The 16,375-nt window shown below is 45.8% G+C and overlaps 1 protein-coding gene across 3 annotated transcripts; it reads right to left on the reverse strand.

The window, feature by feature from the left end:
* Positions 1-385: 385 nt before the first annotated feature.
* Zbtb8os (zinc finger and BTB domain containing 8 opposite strand) lies at positions 386-16,047 on the reverse strand. Of its 3 annotated transcripts, XR_009590588.1 has the most exons (8): positions 15,663-16,026; positions 11,632-11,656; positions 10,684-10,805; positions 10,403-10,485; positions 8,909-8,961; positions 7,802-7,838; positions 4,915-5,268; positions 386-1,191 (listed from the first exon to the last, which is right to left on the reverse strand). XR_009590588.1 is itself a non-coding variant. In XM_021636318.2 (7 exons), exons 1-7 carry the CDS (start codon positions 15,757-15,759, stop codon positions 5,182-5,184), a joined length of 504 nt encoding a protein of 167 aa, XP_021491993.2. In that variant the 5' UTR covers positions 15,760-16,026; the 3' UTR covers positions 2,219-5,181. The 3 variants fall into 3 exon arrangements, 2 of the variants coding, with proteins under 2 accessions (XP_021491993.2, XP_060235476.1); XM_021636318.2 differs by lacking the exon at positions 386-1,191 and having other exon boundaries at positions 2,219-5,268; XM_060379493.1 differs by lacking the exons at positions 386-1,191; positions 8,909-8,961 and having other exon boundaries at positions 2,219-5,268; positions 15,663-16,047.
* Between the last annotated feature and the right edge of the window lie 328 nt (positions 16,048-16,375).

Consider the following 16,375-nt stretch of genomic DNA (forward strand, 5'->3'; position numbering starts at 1 on the left):
TACAGAGTGAGTTCCAGGACAGTCAGGGTTTTACAGGGAAACCCTGTGTTGGAAAAACAAAAACACAACAAAACTTTGTTTTGTTTTCTTCAAGACAGTGTAGCCCTGGCTGTTCTGGAACTTGCTTTGTGAGGCCAGGAACAAGACCCTGTCTCAAACAAACAAAATGTTTTTTGTACATATGTGCATTTGTACAGGAGAAGACATCAGATCTACTGATCTACTGAAGCTGGAATTACAGGTGGTTGTGAGCCTCCCGACATGGGTGCTGGGTCTGAACTCAGGTTCTCTGGGAAAACTGAGTGCTCTTAACCAGAGTCACTTCATGCCTCCCATTCCAGACTGGTTTTTGTTTTGTTTGGCTTTGATGTGTTTTCTTTTCCTGTTCTTTCTTCTTCTTTTTTCTTTTTTTGAGATATGGTTTCTCCGTGTAGCCTTGGCTGACCTGGACTGGCTTTGTAGACCAGGCTGACATCCAGCTCACAGAAATCAGCCTGCCTCTGCCTCCCCAAGTGCTGGGATAATAGGCTTGTGCCACCACACCTGGCTAAGACTGTACTGTTATTATTTTTTAACATTTATTGTGTGTGTATGCTTGGTGGGGGGGGGTTGTATGTTTGGAAGTCAGGGGACAATCTATTGAGAGCTGGTTCTCTTCTTCTGTCCCGTGTTCCAGAAATTAAACTCTAAGTTAGTAAGGCTTGGTGCCTGATGCCTCTACCAAGTCCCTAGCCGGACACGGTTTTAAAACAGCCTCTGAAGCTCTTCTTACTCTGAATCTGGTTCTGCCTTCATGGGATTCCATTCATCATTTATTTCCACAATCGAGTCCCGATTAGCTCATGTTAAGTGGAGGGGGTCCATTAAACAAACAAACACAAAACCATGAGGCAGCCAGGGCTTGGTATACACTGAGACCAGTTTAGGGCAAGTCCAGACCTTACGCGGAACAGAGCTCTCCAGCCTGCTGTGAGGAAGGGTAAGTAGTTCTTCTGCACACTGTGGGGTTTTCTTTCCGCTTTTATTTTCATTACTATAGCGTGTGGGTGCTTGTGGGGGTGGGGGTGAGAGGAGTGTGTTGGATCTCTAGGAGCTGGCCTTCAGGCTGCTGTGTGCTGGGAACCGAAGCAATGGAAGAGCAGCGAGCGCCCTTAACCACCTCTCTGGCTCTCTTCAGCTCCATACCTGAAACTGACCAAATGTGCCTGGGTTAGGAAGCCATACCCTCAGTCATCCATCCTCTTAGGGTCTTTTTAGGAGCTGCTCTTCAGACCTACGCTCGTAGCCTCGTCTTCATCAATGCTGCCTTCTGTTAAGTACGCAAAGAAAATAACGCAGCCCCCAGGGTCTGTAATGAAATCCGGCCCCACTCAGTGCCATCCTCAGGCCTTGTGAACTTATCTTCCAGCTTTGCGTGTTTCTTTCTGACAGAATCCCTCAATAGACATTCAAGCTGCTGCAAATTAAGCCCAAAGCACTTTTTGAGACAGGGTCTCTCTACTGCACTGGCTGGCGTGGAGCTCACTATGTAGAGCAGGCTGACCTTGAATTCCCAGAGAGCTATCTGCCTCTTTGGGATTAAAGTTATGTGCTACAGTACAATACCTGGGACATGAAAAAAAATTTTAAATCTACTTTGAATATCCAGGTTGTTTGTTTGAGACAGGGTTTCTCTGTGTAGCCCTGGCTGTCCTGTAATTCACTTTGTAGCCCAGGCTGGCCTCCAACCCAGAGTTCCTCCTGCCTGTGCCTCCCAGTGCTTGCTCAAGGCATGTGCCACCCCACCCAGCAATATCCAGGATTTCAACAGAAGAATAAGTAATCTAATTTATATACTCAAAAGAGATGGTGATGCAGGTACCTGAAATCCCAGCTACTGAGGAAGCTAAGGCAGGAGGATTAAAAGGTCAACTTAGTAAAAACCTCTCTCAAAAAGTAAAAAGTGGGCTGGCAGCTTAGTGACAGTGTTTGCCCAGAGTTCACGAGGCCCAGTTAAATCTCTGGTAGTGCAGTGAGGAAAACAGGTCACATGGTTTCCAAATTGCTTTCCTGGTCCCGCTTTTAAAACGCTGCTTACTTACGTAGCTTTAAAGATGTTTGTTTATTCATTTAAAGTCAGTGAGTGAATTCACACATGGGTGCAGTTCAGGCATGGAAGCAGGTGGTGGTTCCAGGCATCATCTGTCACTCTCCACCTGTCACTTCCAGGCAGTCCCTGAGCCTCAGGTAAGCCAGAAACCAGGAAGCCCTGGGATCCTTACCCCAACCCCCATCTCCACTGTCTCAGAGGTGGGGAGCCAAGGGTGCACAGGACACTCAGCTTTTTATGTAGCTGCCGAGATCCAAATTCTGGTCCTCTCCATAGCTTTGCAATCAAGAGCTACTTTTTTGTTTGTTTGAGACAGGGTTTCTCTGTGTTGCCCTGGCTGTCCACTCTGTAGACCAGGCCGGCCTTGAACTCAAAGATCCACCTGCCTCTGCCTCCCAAGTGCTGGGATTAAAGGCGTGCATCACCACCTGGCCTACTTTTTTTTCATCCACGTATATAATGGATTTTGATCATGTTTATTCCAGTAACCCCTCTTTACATTTTTAAAAACTTTGTTTCTTCATGAACTTCACACCATGCACCCCAGTCCCACTCATCTCCTCCCCTTGTACCTGCCCTCCATCCCTGCAACCTCCCCCTAAAACAGAGAAAAAAATAAAAATCTCTGTGGAAGCTGTGGTGTTACAGTGTGTCCACAGTATGCCCTTTTGTTCACACTTCTTTGCTTGCAGATGCTCTTAACAGTGACTCATTGGTCTGGCCCGAGGCCTCGGCTTCTACTCTATAGATACTGGCTCCTCACCGGGACTCCTCTAGGATATCCTGTTGTTGCCGTGTCATGGAGATCCTGCAGTTTTGGGTCTATAGGACCAGCCCCTTCCGAGTATTCTCGCAGCTCATCGATGGGGTAGGTGTTGGGGTGGACCAATTCAAAGCCCTGGATCTGGGCCTGAGGTATCTGAGCTGGTCAGCCTGCCAGCTCTCTTGCTCTCTGGCCTGCTCACCAGCAACACACCCCAACCCCCAACCAGGGTCTGCTCTACCCTGCTGCCTAGGTGAGGTGCAGAGCCTGCTCTCCTGTGTTGCAACTGGTGAGGGACACGGCCAGGTCTTCCGCTCTCACGACCCCAGGGCCTGCTCTCCCACCTGCCACAGATGACAAGGGATGAGGGAGGGAGGAGGGCATCTCTCCCTTGCCCATGCTGCCACAGGGCAGAAGAGTTGTGTCAGCTCCTGGGGGCCAGCTCACACATGCTCCCACCATCAGGGTCAGCTCTCCTGTGCTGCTGAGGTGGGGTGCAGGGTCTGCTCTTCCTCAGCAAGAGCTATTAATCACTAAGCCATCTCTTTAACCTTAACTAGGTTAACATTTTTTTCTTCTCTAACTGGATGCATAGACTGGCTTTGATAAAATTATACTCTTTTGGGGCACATCTTTAATCCCAGTACTCAAAAGGAAGAGGCAGGCACTATGAGTTCAAGGCCAACCTGGTCCACATAGGGAGACCTTATATAAAAACAAACAAACAAACAAACAAACAAAAAATGTAAAGAAATAAAATTTCAGCCTGGCATAGTAGTCCCGTGCACTTTAGTCCCAGCACTCAGGTAGCAAAGGCAGATGGATTTCTTCAAGTTCAAGGCCAACCAGGACTGTTACACAGAGAAACCCTGTTGTGATGGCTATTTTCAGTTGTCAACTTGACTGGAATGAGCTACAATCCAGAAATTGAGGGCACATCTGCAATCTGGATCTTTTTGCTTTTTTCAAGACAGGGTTTCTCTGTGTAGCCTTGGCTGTCCTGGACTTGATGTGTAGACTAGGCTGGCCTTGAACTCGCAGAACTCACAGCGATCTGCCTCCCAGTGCTGGGATTAGAGGTGTGTGCCACCCACCGTGCCCAGCTCTGTGAGATCTTGAGGCTGGAAAACAACAATACCTTTGATCCGGATCTTGAGATGGGACTCAATTTTGATCCAGATGGACACACACCTTTAGTCCAGGTAATCTGGGCCATACCTTCTGCTGGAGGCCTATCTAAGGACAGTGGAAGGAGGAAGGGGTTGTTTGTTCTTCACCTACTTTCAGGCACTTTCCTAGCACACCCATTGGAACCTACTTCTTCCAGATTCCAGCTTATACGGAAGACCAGCTGAAACAACCCAGCCTCGTGGGACTGAGCAACTACTAGTTTCTTGGACTTTCCATTCAGATCCCCATTGTTAAATTCTTATTATTAAATTCTTATATATTTAAATTCTTATGTATTTAAAAAGAGATGATTTCTCTAAGTTCTATGACTCTAGAGAACCTGTCTTGAAAACAAAACAAAACTTCAAAAAAGAAATAAAATTTCACTTTAGGGGCTGGGCTATAAACTCAGTGATAGAGCACTTGGCTTAGTCCCCAACACTGAAAATTAGTAATAAATGAAATAAAAGTTTACATCAGAGAGTCTTACATAAGGCACAGTGTCAGATATTTTTTCTACGAAAATATGAAATATCATTGCTTCTTAAAAAGAGAGAGAGAAGCCAGGCGGTGGTGGTGCACGCCTTTAATCCCAGCACTTGGGAGGCAGAGGCAGGTGGATCTCTGTGAGCTCAGACACCCCGGTGTACGTGTTGTACAAGTTCATCCTGCCCTACCCTTTTCTTTTCTGAGACAGGGCCATGTTCAGTTGCCTAGGCTGGCTCTGAACGCCTTCCTTAGCCACAGCTGGCCACAAACTCGGGATCCTGATATTAGATCACAGGCCTCTACTGTCTGTCGTGGCCGGCTCAAATGATTTTGTTGCAAGTTAGATTCCGTCCCAGCGGCTGCCCACAGCAGGGGGCACTCCTTTCTGACCAAGAGGACGCACCTGTGTCCACTGGAAGGGCGTAGGGCACCTGCTGCAATTGCTGCACCTGACCACGACTGTTCCTCAGAGACGGAAGAGTTCATCAGCAAGGGATCACAAGCGAAGGCTAGACGTCGGTTTTCCACTCCTGAAAGTCACACTTTAAGTGCCCAGTTCCATTTCCACTTAGCAAAGACACCACAGAAAATGAATCACTGCATCTTCTCCGAATGAAGAAAACAAATCGGTTCTTCATAGGAGTCCTTTTCTTATTCTTTTCTTGGTATCTTAAATGTCGATGATCACAAAAACTTCTGGCTTCTCTTCATTATAGACTTGCATTGCTGAGTATGTTATTGCTTTGACTTCTGTTCCCTGAAATTGGAGGTAAAGGAAAAAAGAAAAAGAAACCGGAATTAGAATCCTTAACTCTAGAAGGAATTGGCAAAAAGTCAGACTGTAATTATGAAACAAGAGACTGATAGTTATTGGTCAGTTCTGTGGCATACGCTGGTGAGGGAAGAAAAGCAGAGAAAGAGAGCACAGCAGAAGGACATGGAACTTGGAGGAGCTGGCGCAAATGTAGGCACAGGGCCCAGCTGGTCGAGGAAGCCATCTGACCTGGCTGGGCATGGGTTTGTTTCATAATTATAAAAGGAGTTATAGCAGCACTGGAGAGATGGCTCAAAGGTGAAGAGCACTGGCTGCTCTTCCAAAGGTCCTGAGTTCAATTCCCAGCAACCACATGGTGGATCATAACTATCTATAATGAGATCTGGTACCCTTTTCTGGTCTGTGGGCACACATGCAGGCAGAATGCTAAATAAATAAACAAATAAATAATTAAGTCTTTAAAATACAACAAAACTGGATCAGATCAAACAAGCTTCTCTAGGCTGGCCCAGGGCGCCTCTTGGCCCCTAGCCCTCAGCTTATTCTCTTTGGGATTCTTCTCTTGCAGGTCTGGCTGGCAAGGCCTGGAGTTCCCCAGGTCAGAGCTTTCCCAGGGTTCTGATACATGATATTGCCCAACACCCTGCTGCAGTCTGGAACAAAAGCATTAGCCACCCTTAGCTTCCAACTCTAAAATGAATCTATAATAATTCTGAGCGCCACAGCAAGTACCAGGGGAAGAGGTGAATGGCACCTGCTAGTTCTACTGTACAACAGATGTGAAGATGCTGCAGGAGATGAGTGATGTCACTTGTCTTTTCCTCTCTGCTATCATCTCCTAAGTCAAATTCTACTTTCCAGCTGAAGCCCACAGCGTCTCCGACGGTATCACCTTATATGTGCGTCCATATCACACCCGGGGGTTTACTGACCACTTGTCTGCACAGGCAGCTTCTCTCCCCTCAAGGACAATTTACATTTTCTCCTCAGTCATCTCTCCTCCATGCTCACTCTCAATCAACAATGCTTGTCAGAGAAAATAAGAGCTACCAATAAGAAGCCACTCATATGGCAGAAGTTCCAGGACAGCCAGAGCTACACAGAGAAACCCTAACTCAATAAACAAAATGAAACAAACAAACAAAAAAAGGAACTGACACAGTCAATCTAGCATCCCAGTCTGTGCTCGTATCCACCTGTCCTGCACTGATGGATGGCCTGGTCCAGGCCTATCAGAAGGCCTGCTCTATACCTATGAACTGATTCCATACCACCACCCCGGGCCAATGTTCCAAGTCCTTTTCCTGTCCAGCGTATCAATGTATGCCCCCATTTCCTCATTTCTATTTGCATTTAAACATGTTATAACACCGCCTAGCTAAAGCCAAACGAAGTAAGATCCTCCTTTATTAACCACAGTCACCCCAGTTACGATTGTGTTACCAATCTGTTCCCTTCTCTGTAGTCATTTCCAAATGAATCCATTTGTTTGTTTGTTTGAGACAGGATCTCTGTATAGCTTGGCTGTCCTGGAACTTACTCTGTAGACCAGACTGGCTTCAAACTCAGAGATCCACCTGCCTGTGCCTCCTGAGTGCTGGGATGCACCCCCACACCTGGCTTTCCAGGTGAAGAGAGGCTGGAGATGCAGTGAGCCGTGGGGCACCTGTGTAGCACGCACAGGGCCCTAATTCAGTTCCCAGGGAAGAGACAGAGAACATCTAGCCCAGCTTCTTCACCGTAGAGAACTAAGCCTCTGGTGGCCCACTGCCTGTAATTTCAGTCTTCTAGAGACAGAAAGAGACAAGGGGAGCTCTGTGAGTTCAAGGCTAGCCTGGTCTACAAAGTGAGTTCCAGGGCAGCCAGTGGACTGGATACTGTGAGATTCTGTATCAAAAAACAAACAGAAAGTTTAACCAAACAAAGAGAAAATCAGAATTTAAAATCCCTAGACAACCTGTAATCCCAGCACTCTGGGTGGCAGAGGCAGGCGGATCTCTGTGAGTTCAAGGGCAGCCTGGTCTACAAAGGACAGCCAGGGCTACATAGAGAAACCCTGTCTCAAAAAAACAAAATCAAAAAATCCCTAGACAATCTGTAACAAACGTGATCCTGGAGCCCAAAGCTGATTCATAACCGAACAGATGCACGAAATTGGTATTTTAACATATTTAACATATCTACCAGGTAAGAGTCGCTTGAAGAAACCTGCCATTTCAGATTAATTAAAACTAAAATTTAGGCTGGGCATGGCCATTCATGCCTTTAATCCCAGTGCTTGGGAGGCAGAGGCAGGTGAACCTCTCTGTGAGCTTGAGGCCAGTGTGGTCTACAAAGTGAGTTCCAGGACAGCCAGGGCCACATAGAGAAACCCGGTCTCAAAAAAATCATCCCCCCAAAACAAACAAACAAACAAACAAACAAACAAACAAAAAATCTAAAGTTTACTTTCATATATATAGACTTGATGTGATAAAGGATGAAATGCTTTCAATGGCTAGACTTTTGAACATACCTGAGGGTGCTTGGACAATGAAAATTCTTCTCCCCACCTTGAGAAGCAAAGGAAAAACATGGTTATTATTTCTACAATTTTCTAGTTTTACTTTATTCTCTAAATTTTACAGTAAACCTTATAAATGTCATCTGGAACTGGAGAATGAGGAAGGGCTGGCAGGAGCTGGGGAATAAGCTGCACAGGTCTAACGGAGACAACAGCGGATGACTCACAGGCTCTAGGTTACAATGCTTTACAGGTTGCTCGCAAACCTGGGGTCAAGCTGAGCATGGTGGCACACATTTAATCCCAGCACTGGGAAGCAGAGACAGGTGAATCCCTGAATTTGAGGCCAGCCTGGTTTACAGAGTGAGAGATCAGCGCTATGAGAGCCAGGGCTACACAGAGAAATCCTGTCTTGAAAAACCAATAAAACAACTGGGATCATCTAAACTGAGTCCAACTGTAAATTATAAATACAAAATTTTCATCAGAAAAATAACTGAAGGCTGGAGAGATGGCTCAGTGGTTAAGAGCAGTGGTTGCTCTTCCAGAGAACCCAGGTTCAATTCTCAGCACCCACATGAGAGCTAACAATTGTCTGTACCTCCAGTTACAGTAGATATGATACCTTATGCAGGCACTTGACATGCATACATACAGGCCAATAAAATACCCACACAGAGAAAAGATTTTTGGGTTTTTTTGTTTGTTTGCTTGTTTTTGCTTGTTTGTTTTTCTATACAGGGTTTTTCTGTATAGTCCGGGTTGTCCTGGAACTCACTGTGTAGACCAAGTGTCAAAACTCAGAGATCCACCTGCCTCTGCCTCCTGAGTGCTGGGATTAAAAGTGTGTTCCACCACTACCTGGCTTAACATATTTTTTTTTAAATTGGTAATCAAGCATAACGATCAAAAAGAAATTTTATTTCCACAAGTCCCGAGTGCCTAAGCTCAGGTGAGCTCACACTCCTAGGGTCTTCCACAGCTTAACCTGCGAAGTCTAGCCAAGCACAACGATCCTCTGACTCACCATTTATATTTGTCGTTTTAGCCACTGGATTCAATGAAGAATACATTTTAACATCTTTCATGACTTGTTACTTAACTAGTTTCAAAACTTACCCAATTGATCGTAGCTTGAAATTTTTTTGATCAATATTGAGTACTTTCACTTCCTAAAGAGGAAAAAGATATTATTTTTTTATTTTAAAATATGTTTGAGACAAGGTCTTACATAACTCATATTATCCTCAAAACATAGCCAAGGATAAGCACGCATTCCCGACCCTTCTGCCTTCATCTTTGCAGTGGTGGGATCAGAAGCACGTACTGCCATGCTTGTGTTTATGGAGTGACAGGGATTGAAACCAGGGTTTTCAGAATGCTAAGTGAGCATTCTTTCAACTGAGGTACAACCACAGCATAGAATATCATTACTTTCAAAAAAAGAAGAGAAAGCGGAGGGGGTGGAGGAGGAAGCAGCAGCAGCAGCAGCAGCCAGGTGGTGCTGGTTCATGCCTTTGATCTCATCACTCAGGAGGCAGAGGCAGTGGAATCTCTGAATTCCAGCTCAGCCTGGTCTATAGAGTGAGTGTGTGGCACAGCCAGGGCTACACAGAGAAACCCCGTCTTGAAAAACAAAAAAGGAGGATATGTAAGTATATATTTAACCAATGTCAACCCATCTGTGACACAATAGTGCCCACTTCAAGTCTGTAGGATGAGTGACTTAATGGAATACACGGAGCTGGTAAAGGAGACTGGAGGACTTGGGGAAGCGGTGGTCAGGTGCTGCAGAAGTGTCCAAGCGGCTGGCGGCGGCAGCAATTGCGTTTGGCTTTCCTTTTTTTTTTTTTTTTTTTGCATTAAGAAGACTAAAATCATCGATCACTGAACTTAGGCCAAAGTGACAGGGGCGCTAACTGGAACATGTGGGAACATAAACAGCTCACAGACGAACACCCCCTACTTCCAGCCCTTAGAGGTGACCTTACACAGTTCTGACAGCAAATACTATGTGGTCAGAGATCCAAGTTGAAAAAAACAAAACAAACAAACAAACAACGAATAGGGCTGGAGAGGAGGTGGCTCAGAGGTTAAGAGCACTGGCTGCTCTTCTAAAGATCCCGAGTTCAATTCCTAGCAACCACATGGTGGCTCAAAACCATCTGTAATAAGATCTAAGGCCCTCTTCTGGTGTGTATGCATACATGCAGGCAGAATACTATATTAATAATAAGTGAATAAATAAAAAAAAAAAGAGAGAGACTGGCTACTCTTCCAGAGGACCCAGGTTTGATTCCTGGCACCTCTAGTAGGTCACAACTGTTTGTGACTGTGGTACCAGGGGCTATCATGCCCTCTTCTGGCCTCCACTGGCATTGCATGCATGTGGTGCACAGGTATGCCTGCAGACAACATAAACATATGTACATAAGCGAAACATAAACAAAACATCCTTTGAACAACCCTATAATTTATGCCAATCAACACTACCTCACATATCTATACGTACTGGTTTTCAATCATATACCTTATCTTCAACCATTTGTTCAATTTTAGAGTACGAACCAACAGCCCACTTGCTCAGAAAAAAAGAGAGAACCCTGTGCTTACCCGGGGTATGAAGTATTCGTCGGCGCTGAACTTGTAAAGCCACTCATCCAAAAAGTGAAACAGCAGAGACTGCAAGTCATCTCCTGCACGGGGTCAAAGGGGACCAGGACGAGATGATGCTTAGTGACTCTGCTCTCTAGAAGCTTGGCTAAAGCACAATGAAGCTCTTCAGCTCGCTGAAGATGCACAATCCCTCCTGTTGTTCTGCGACAAGATACTCAGATCACCCAGAACAATGTGTACCCACACGGTGATTTTTTCCTTGAAAATATATCAGTTACCTTGAGTTTCTACTTCCACTGTTTGGAGGGGTTCCACAGTCCCAGTGTCTGTCATGTAACCAAACATGGCCATCGCACACTGTTCAAATGCTTCCTCCAGAGTGTCTCCCCAGGCGTGTAACCTCGATGTAAACAGTTAAAATTAAAACAAATAAAGAGATAATAGTGTGTGTACAATATAATCTGCAATAGGCAAAAATTCTACAACAAAGCCAAAAGAAAATCAGTTTGATATATTTAAAACTGTCTAATTTAAAGGCACCCAAATAGGATGCTTTTAAACCATTTCTTCACATTAAAAAAAAAAAAAAGGAGAAAACAGAAATACACATGGGCCAGCAACTTGGGTCAGTGGGTACAGATACTTGGTGCCAAGCCTGACACTGGTAGAAGGAAAGAACCGACTCCCCCAGTTTGTTTCCTGACCTTCACACATACATAATAGCACTTGTGTCTTACACACACACACACCAAAATAAAATGTAATTATCTAATGTAATCACACCTTTAGTCCCAACACTGAGGAGGCAGAGGAGGGTAGATCTCTCGGAGTTTGATGCTGCCAGCCTACTCTATATGACAAATTCCAGGCCAGCAAGGGTTACACAGTAAGACCATATCTCAAAAGAGAAAAGATAGGAGGATAGAGAGATGGCTTAGTGGTAGGTGCACTTGTTGCTTTTGCAGAGGACCCAGGTTCTAGTCCCAGCACCCACATGGTGACTCACATCTATCTGTAACTCCAGCCCCAACCAACAACCTCTTCTGACCTCCTCTGGCTGCAGGCACACACATGATACACCTACATACATGCAGGCAAAATATCCACACACATAAAACAACAGGAGAAATCTTTTTACAATGAATGTAGATAAACTTTTTATTAAAAAATTGAAACATTCATCCTATGTAAAGACAGTTTCAAGGAACAACTCTTGCTGTACTTACTGGACATCAGCGGTATGATCCAAATCTGAGGGGGAAAGGGAAAGAATGTGTGTGAGTCATTGAACTTGATTCTCAAACCATAGACAGGCAGCAGGCAGAAAAGCGGTGAAAAGAAGTCCAGCTCACTGCTACTCACTCAGAACACCATCCCAGCTGGATATCAGGCTCACACCTGTAGTCCTAGTACTTCAGAGGCGAAGGCCAGCAGATCACAAGTTCCAGCTCAGTCCAGTCTACTAGGTAATGCCACTTATTTGTTTGTTCTATAGTCAGGATTTTTCTGTGTAGCTCTGGATGTCCTGGAACTCTCTCTGTAGACTAGACTGGCTTTGAACTCACAGAGATCCACCTGTCTCTGCCTCCCAAGTGCTAGAATTAAAGGAGTGTAGTGGGCACCACTGCCTGCCAGCAACACCCCCACCCCACTGAGCAAGGGGATGGCTCAGTGGCTAAAAGCACTTGCTGTACTGGACCACATAGCGGAAGAAGAAAATGGACTCTGAAAATTATCCTTTGACTTCCATACTTACACCATCAGCACACACACACACATTCTTTCCGAGACAGACAGACAGACACACATGCATACACACGCGCGCATGGTTTAGCTGGTAAAGGTGCATGCTGTGCGAGGCAATATGACAAGAGTCCTGATCTGCAGAGCCCATAAAGTCAGACACAGCAGTGTAAGCATCTGCTATCCTAGCTTTTGTTTTGTTTTGTTTTGTTTTGAATACAAGGTTTCTCTGTGTAGCCTTGACTGTCCTGGACTCGCTTTGAAGACCTAGAATCTACAGCGATCTGCCTGCCTCTGCCTCCCCAGGTGCTATGATTACAGGCATGCACCACCGCACCTGGGCTATTTTGGCATGCTTACAGGAAACAGAGAGCGGAAACAAGAATCTCTACAGTGGTAGCTTTCCTGTGGGTCACCTACAACCACAGGAAACCACAGAAATCTACATCATGATTCATAACAGCAGCAAAATTACAGTTATGAAGTAGGAACGAAAATAATTTCTGTTTTCGGGTCACCACCACTGTATTAAAGGGTCGCAGCATCAGGAAGGTTGGGGACCACTGGTCTAGATGTTCCTGGGCCAGCTAGCCTGGCTTCCCAGTGGCCAGGCAGAGAAGGAAGGACCGAGACTCAGGCTGTCCGGACTTCTATTCACATGTGTGCTCACGCATAACATGCACATCCACTCTGACACATCACACACATGAAGTAAAGTTGACGCAAACAAAAGAGATGATGCTGGAGAGACAGTTCATCGATGAGGTGCACTTGCTCTTGCAGGGGATATGGACTTGGTTTCTAGCACCAAATGATGGCTGGGATTACAAGCATGCACAGCACGTAATACAGGCCCAGCTTCTTCTAGGCCTCCTAAAATGTCGTCTAAGGTGTTGACAGCAATGGGTCCCTGTAGTCCCAGCTACTCGGAGCTTGAAGCTGGAGGATCACTTGAGCCCAGTTCAAGGCTACCCTGCAAACTTCAGGTGCTTTACACATTGGTCTCTCAGCAAATATTTCTTGGCATCAGTAACTTTTCCTGACTAGCTAGTCCAATTTGCGTAGAAAATAGTTTGGGAAGGCCAATTCCACAGGATGTACAGTGAGTATTCCCTGTTGTTCCCACAGGAAAGGCCGGACCACGGCAACCCTGCCATACGCCTCACCAGGACGGTTCTCGCCTCCTTTTCAGTCTGTCCTTTGTCTATTACATGGCCTTCCCTGCTTTGAGATGGGGTCTAACTCTGCAGTCCCAACTGGCATATATATTGAGTTCAAATACTGAAGTACAAAGAAGCCATGTTTCAGAAGAACACGGACCCAAAGGAAACTAATTTTAAGAGGAGTCGGGGTTTAGGGATGGAGGTCAGTGGTGGAGTGCTTAATCTGAATACAATCCCTGCTACAACGAATTAAATAAATAAATAGCCATAACTGATAAAATGATTAACACAAATCTCAAAATACTGTTGGGAACTGCAGAACTCAGTCTAGCAGAACACCTGCATTTGACAAAATTCTAGCATGGCTAGTAGCATAAGGCTCCATCCCCAGGATAGAGCAGAAGTCTTAGTTAAAAATGCTCGCCTGAGAAAAGCCCAATAAAGCTTATAGAATTCCCTCTTTGTTCTAGCCAACACTTACAGGAGGCTCTTAATCTCCCTATTTTACAGCAAGTACCAAAAAAGTCTTAAAACTGTGAATATGTATCCCTTCCATCTCTGAACAATCTTCCTCAAGGACCTGGTTCTTTGAAATGTTATCATTCCCACAACCCAGGCTTCTTGTCTCCTGTCTGTAGGAGGCTCGGACTCAAGCTTCCAAAAACTGCTGGGAACAGGCAGAACTGGCCTTGACCTTGTTGCATCTACAGCAATTATGACTAATCGTTTGTACTTTTTCACTTCTCTGACTTTAGGAGGCCTTGCTCTGTCCTCCCTCACTCTCCCTGTAAAACAATCTGTGTGAACTGGAGTGAGCTCAGCTCTTTTACCATTCAACTGTGTCTTCTGACTGTGTTATCTTTGATGGGGGAGAAGGAGCCAGATGTAAAAAAAAAAACAAACAAACAAGAGCATGAGCCCATTCATGTGAACCTCTTAACACAGAAAACTACACTCCTAAAATACAAAATATGAACAATGTTGGCTTCAAGGATAAAAGACTGGAAAAACACTGAGGGACCTTTCGAGAACTGTTGGATCTCGAAACTAGGGCTGCTTACACAGCACTCATAATAACCTGGGCAGGGGTGGTGCCTCAAGTCTGTGATTCTAGTTCCAGGGAAGCAGAGACACCAGAACCATTCTAAGTTTGGTCCACCTGTTGAGGTGCAAGCCAGTGAGAGTTGAGAGAAGAACCATGTCACAAATAAAAAAAAAAAAATTAATTAAATGTAAAAATACTTAACACTTTACTCTGGTATACGTAAATTATACTCAGTTCTTTTTTAAAATCTTAAAAGATGACACATTGATATACAGGGTGGTTCTCCAATTTTTTTTTTTTTTTTTTTTTTAAATCTCAGGAACCCTATACTCAAAGGTTATAGTAGGGCTGGGGCTGTAGCTTAGGGGAAGACCACAGATCCAGCATGTCCATTAAAGACACAGGAGGTGTTTTCATTTGTTTGTTTCTGAGAGCTTCCTGGCTGTCCTGGAACTCTGTAGACTAGGCTGGCCTCAAACTCACTAGATCTTCCTTTGCCTCCTGAGTGCTGTGATTGATGAAAGGTGTGGAGGCTGACACAAGAACTTTCAAGGAAAGAAAAAAAACCTCAAAACACTCATTTAAAAATAACAATAACCCTAATTTAATTAACATAAAGTACAGCTTTACGAAAAACTATATTGTCAAAAGTTTAGGCTTTTTCTTTTTTTGGTTTGTTTCGACATTGGGTTTCTCTTATAGCCTTGGCCGTCCTGGACTTATTTTGTAGAACAGGCTGGCCTCAAACTCACAGCGATCTGCCTGACTCTGCCTCCCAAACTGCTGGGATTGCAGGCATGTGCCACCGTGCCTGGCCAAGTTTATTTTTTAAAAAAAAGTTTTAATGTATTGCAATATATTCACTAAGTTGTAGTATAGAAGAAAATCATTGGGCTGTGGACACACACAAAGATATCTCTCCGACTAACTTTTCAGTCAGCGAACGTGGTCACACTATTCCACTACTGGGAGAAACTCGAGGACGGCAACCCAGAAAACTCCTGAAAATACAACTATAAACGCAGGGCAAGCGTTACACCACCGAACAATAGACCAAGGGAAAGATAAACGTGATTCAGGCACGCGTAGACGTTTAGGAGAATGTCAAGAGGGGGAAGAGCCTCAGGTTTCTTCATTCTCGAATAAGGAGATCATTTTCTTCACTTTCCTCCTAAACGAGGTACAATACGGGGCACACTGAGATGATGCTGGGAGCACCCGTGGGGGAAAGAAACGGGCGCGGCAGGAGGCGGCAGGAGAGCAGCCGAGGCCGCCCCTCCGCAGGAGACGTGAGCCACCTACTCACATTCATACTTTCGATTGACTGGAGGGTACTTGTCCTTGATCGCCTTCTGTTCCTCCGTCAAATTGTAATCTCTAACATCTTCCTCTTCTTGAGCCATGGTTGCAGACCTGGGGGCTCTACTTCCGCCCTTCGCCGGCCAGACTTCGGCCCCGCGCCATAACTTCCGCCCCGCGCCGTAACAACTTCCGGCCTACGCCCCACCCCTTGGCGGCCAGTCTAAAAGGACCAGGGCTCAGTTCTCGGAGCTCGCGGAAGGATATTGCCGCTCGCGCCTTCCAGGCTAGGTCCTGCCGCTTTCACAGCGTGTTTTAAAGGGCGCTGAAAAGCCTTGAATTAGACACCTGAAAGTCTAAACGATGATTTTTTTTTTCCTTCCCCACCCCCCGTGTGGTCCTCGGTGTTGCTAACTAGACCCGGAAACACTTGGGATTTGTTTCGTCGTTAGCATAACGGCCCTCTTAAGAAAATGGCTGCGCAGGAGCGTGGGGGGAAGGGGGAATGCCCGTCACGTGACCCGTAGGCCCTCGTCCCAGCGGGCGGGGCGCGCGCGCGGTCGCTGGAAGTAAGCTCGGGACCGTGGGGGGGGCTGAGGGGGCGGGGCGCGCGCCCCAGGCCCCGCGCGAAAAGCGACTGTGCGCGCCCTCATTGGCCGCGGCCGCGGGGGCTCCGCCCACCCCGGCGACCCGCGCGTCCCCATTGGCAGGTGTTGGCGC

This window comes from Meriones unguiculatus, chromosome 3, assembly GCF_030254825.1.
Source record: "Meriones unguiculatus strain TT.TT164.6M chromosome 3, Bangor_MerUng_6.1, whole genome shotgun sequence".
NCBI lineage: Eukaryota > Metazoa > Chordata > Mammalia > Rodentia > Muridae > Meriones > Meriones unguiculatus.

Coding starts and splice junctions, on each gene's coding strand:
- Zbtb8os (XM_021636318.2), bottom strand. CDS start 15,759: ATGGCTCAAGAAGAGGAAGATGTTAGAGATTACAATTTGACGGAGGAA. Junction 11,657..15,662: donor AGTCAATCGAAAGTATGAAT/GTGAGTAGGTGG, acceptor TTTCCCCCTCAG/ATTTGGATCATACCGCTGAT. Junction 10,486..10,683: donor AGTGGAAGTAGAAACTCAAG/GTAACTGATATA, acceptor GACCCCGTGCAG/GAGATGACTTGCAGTCTCTG.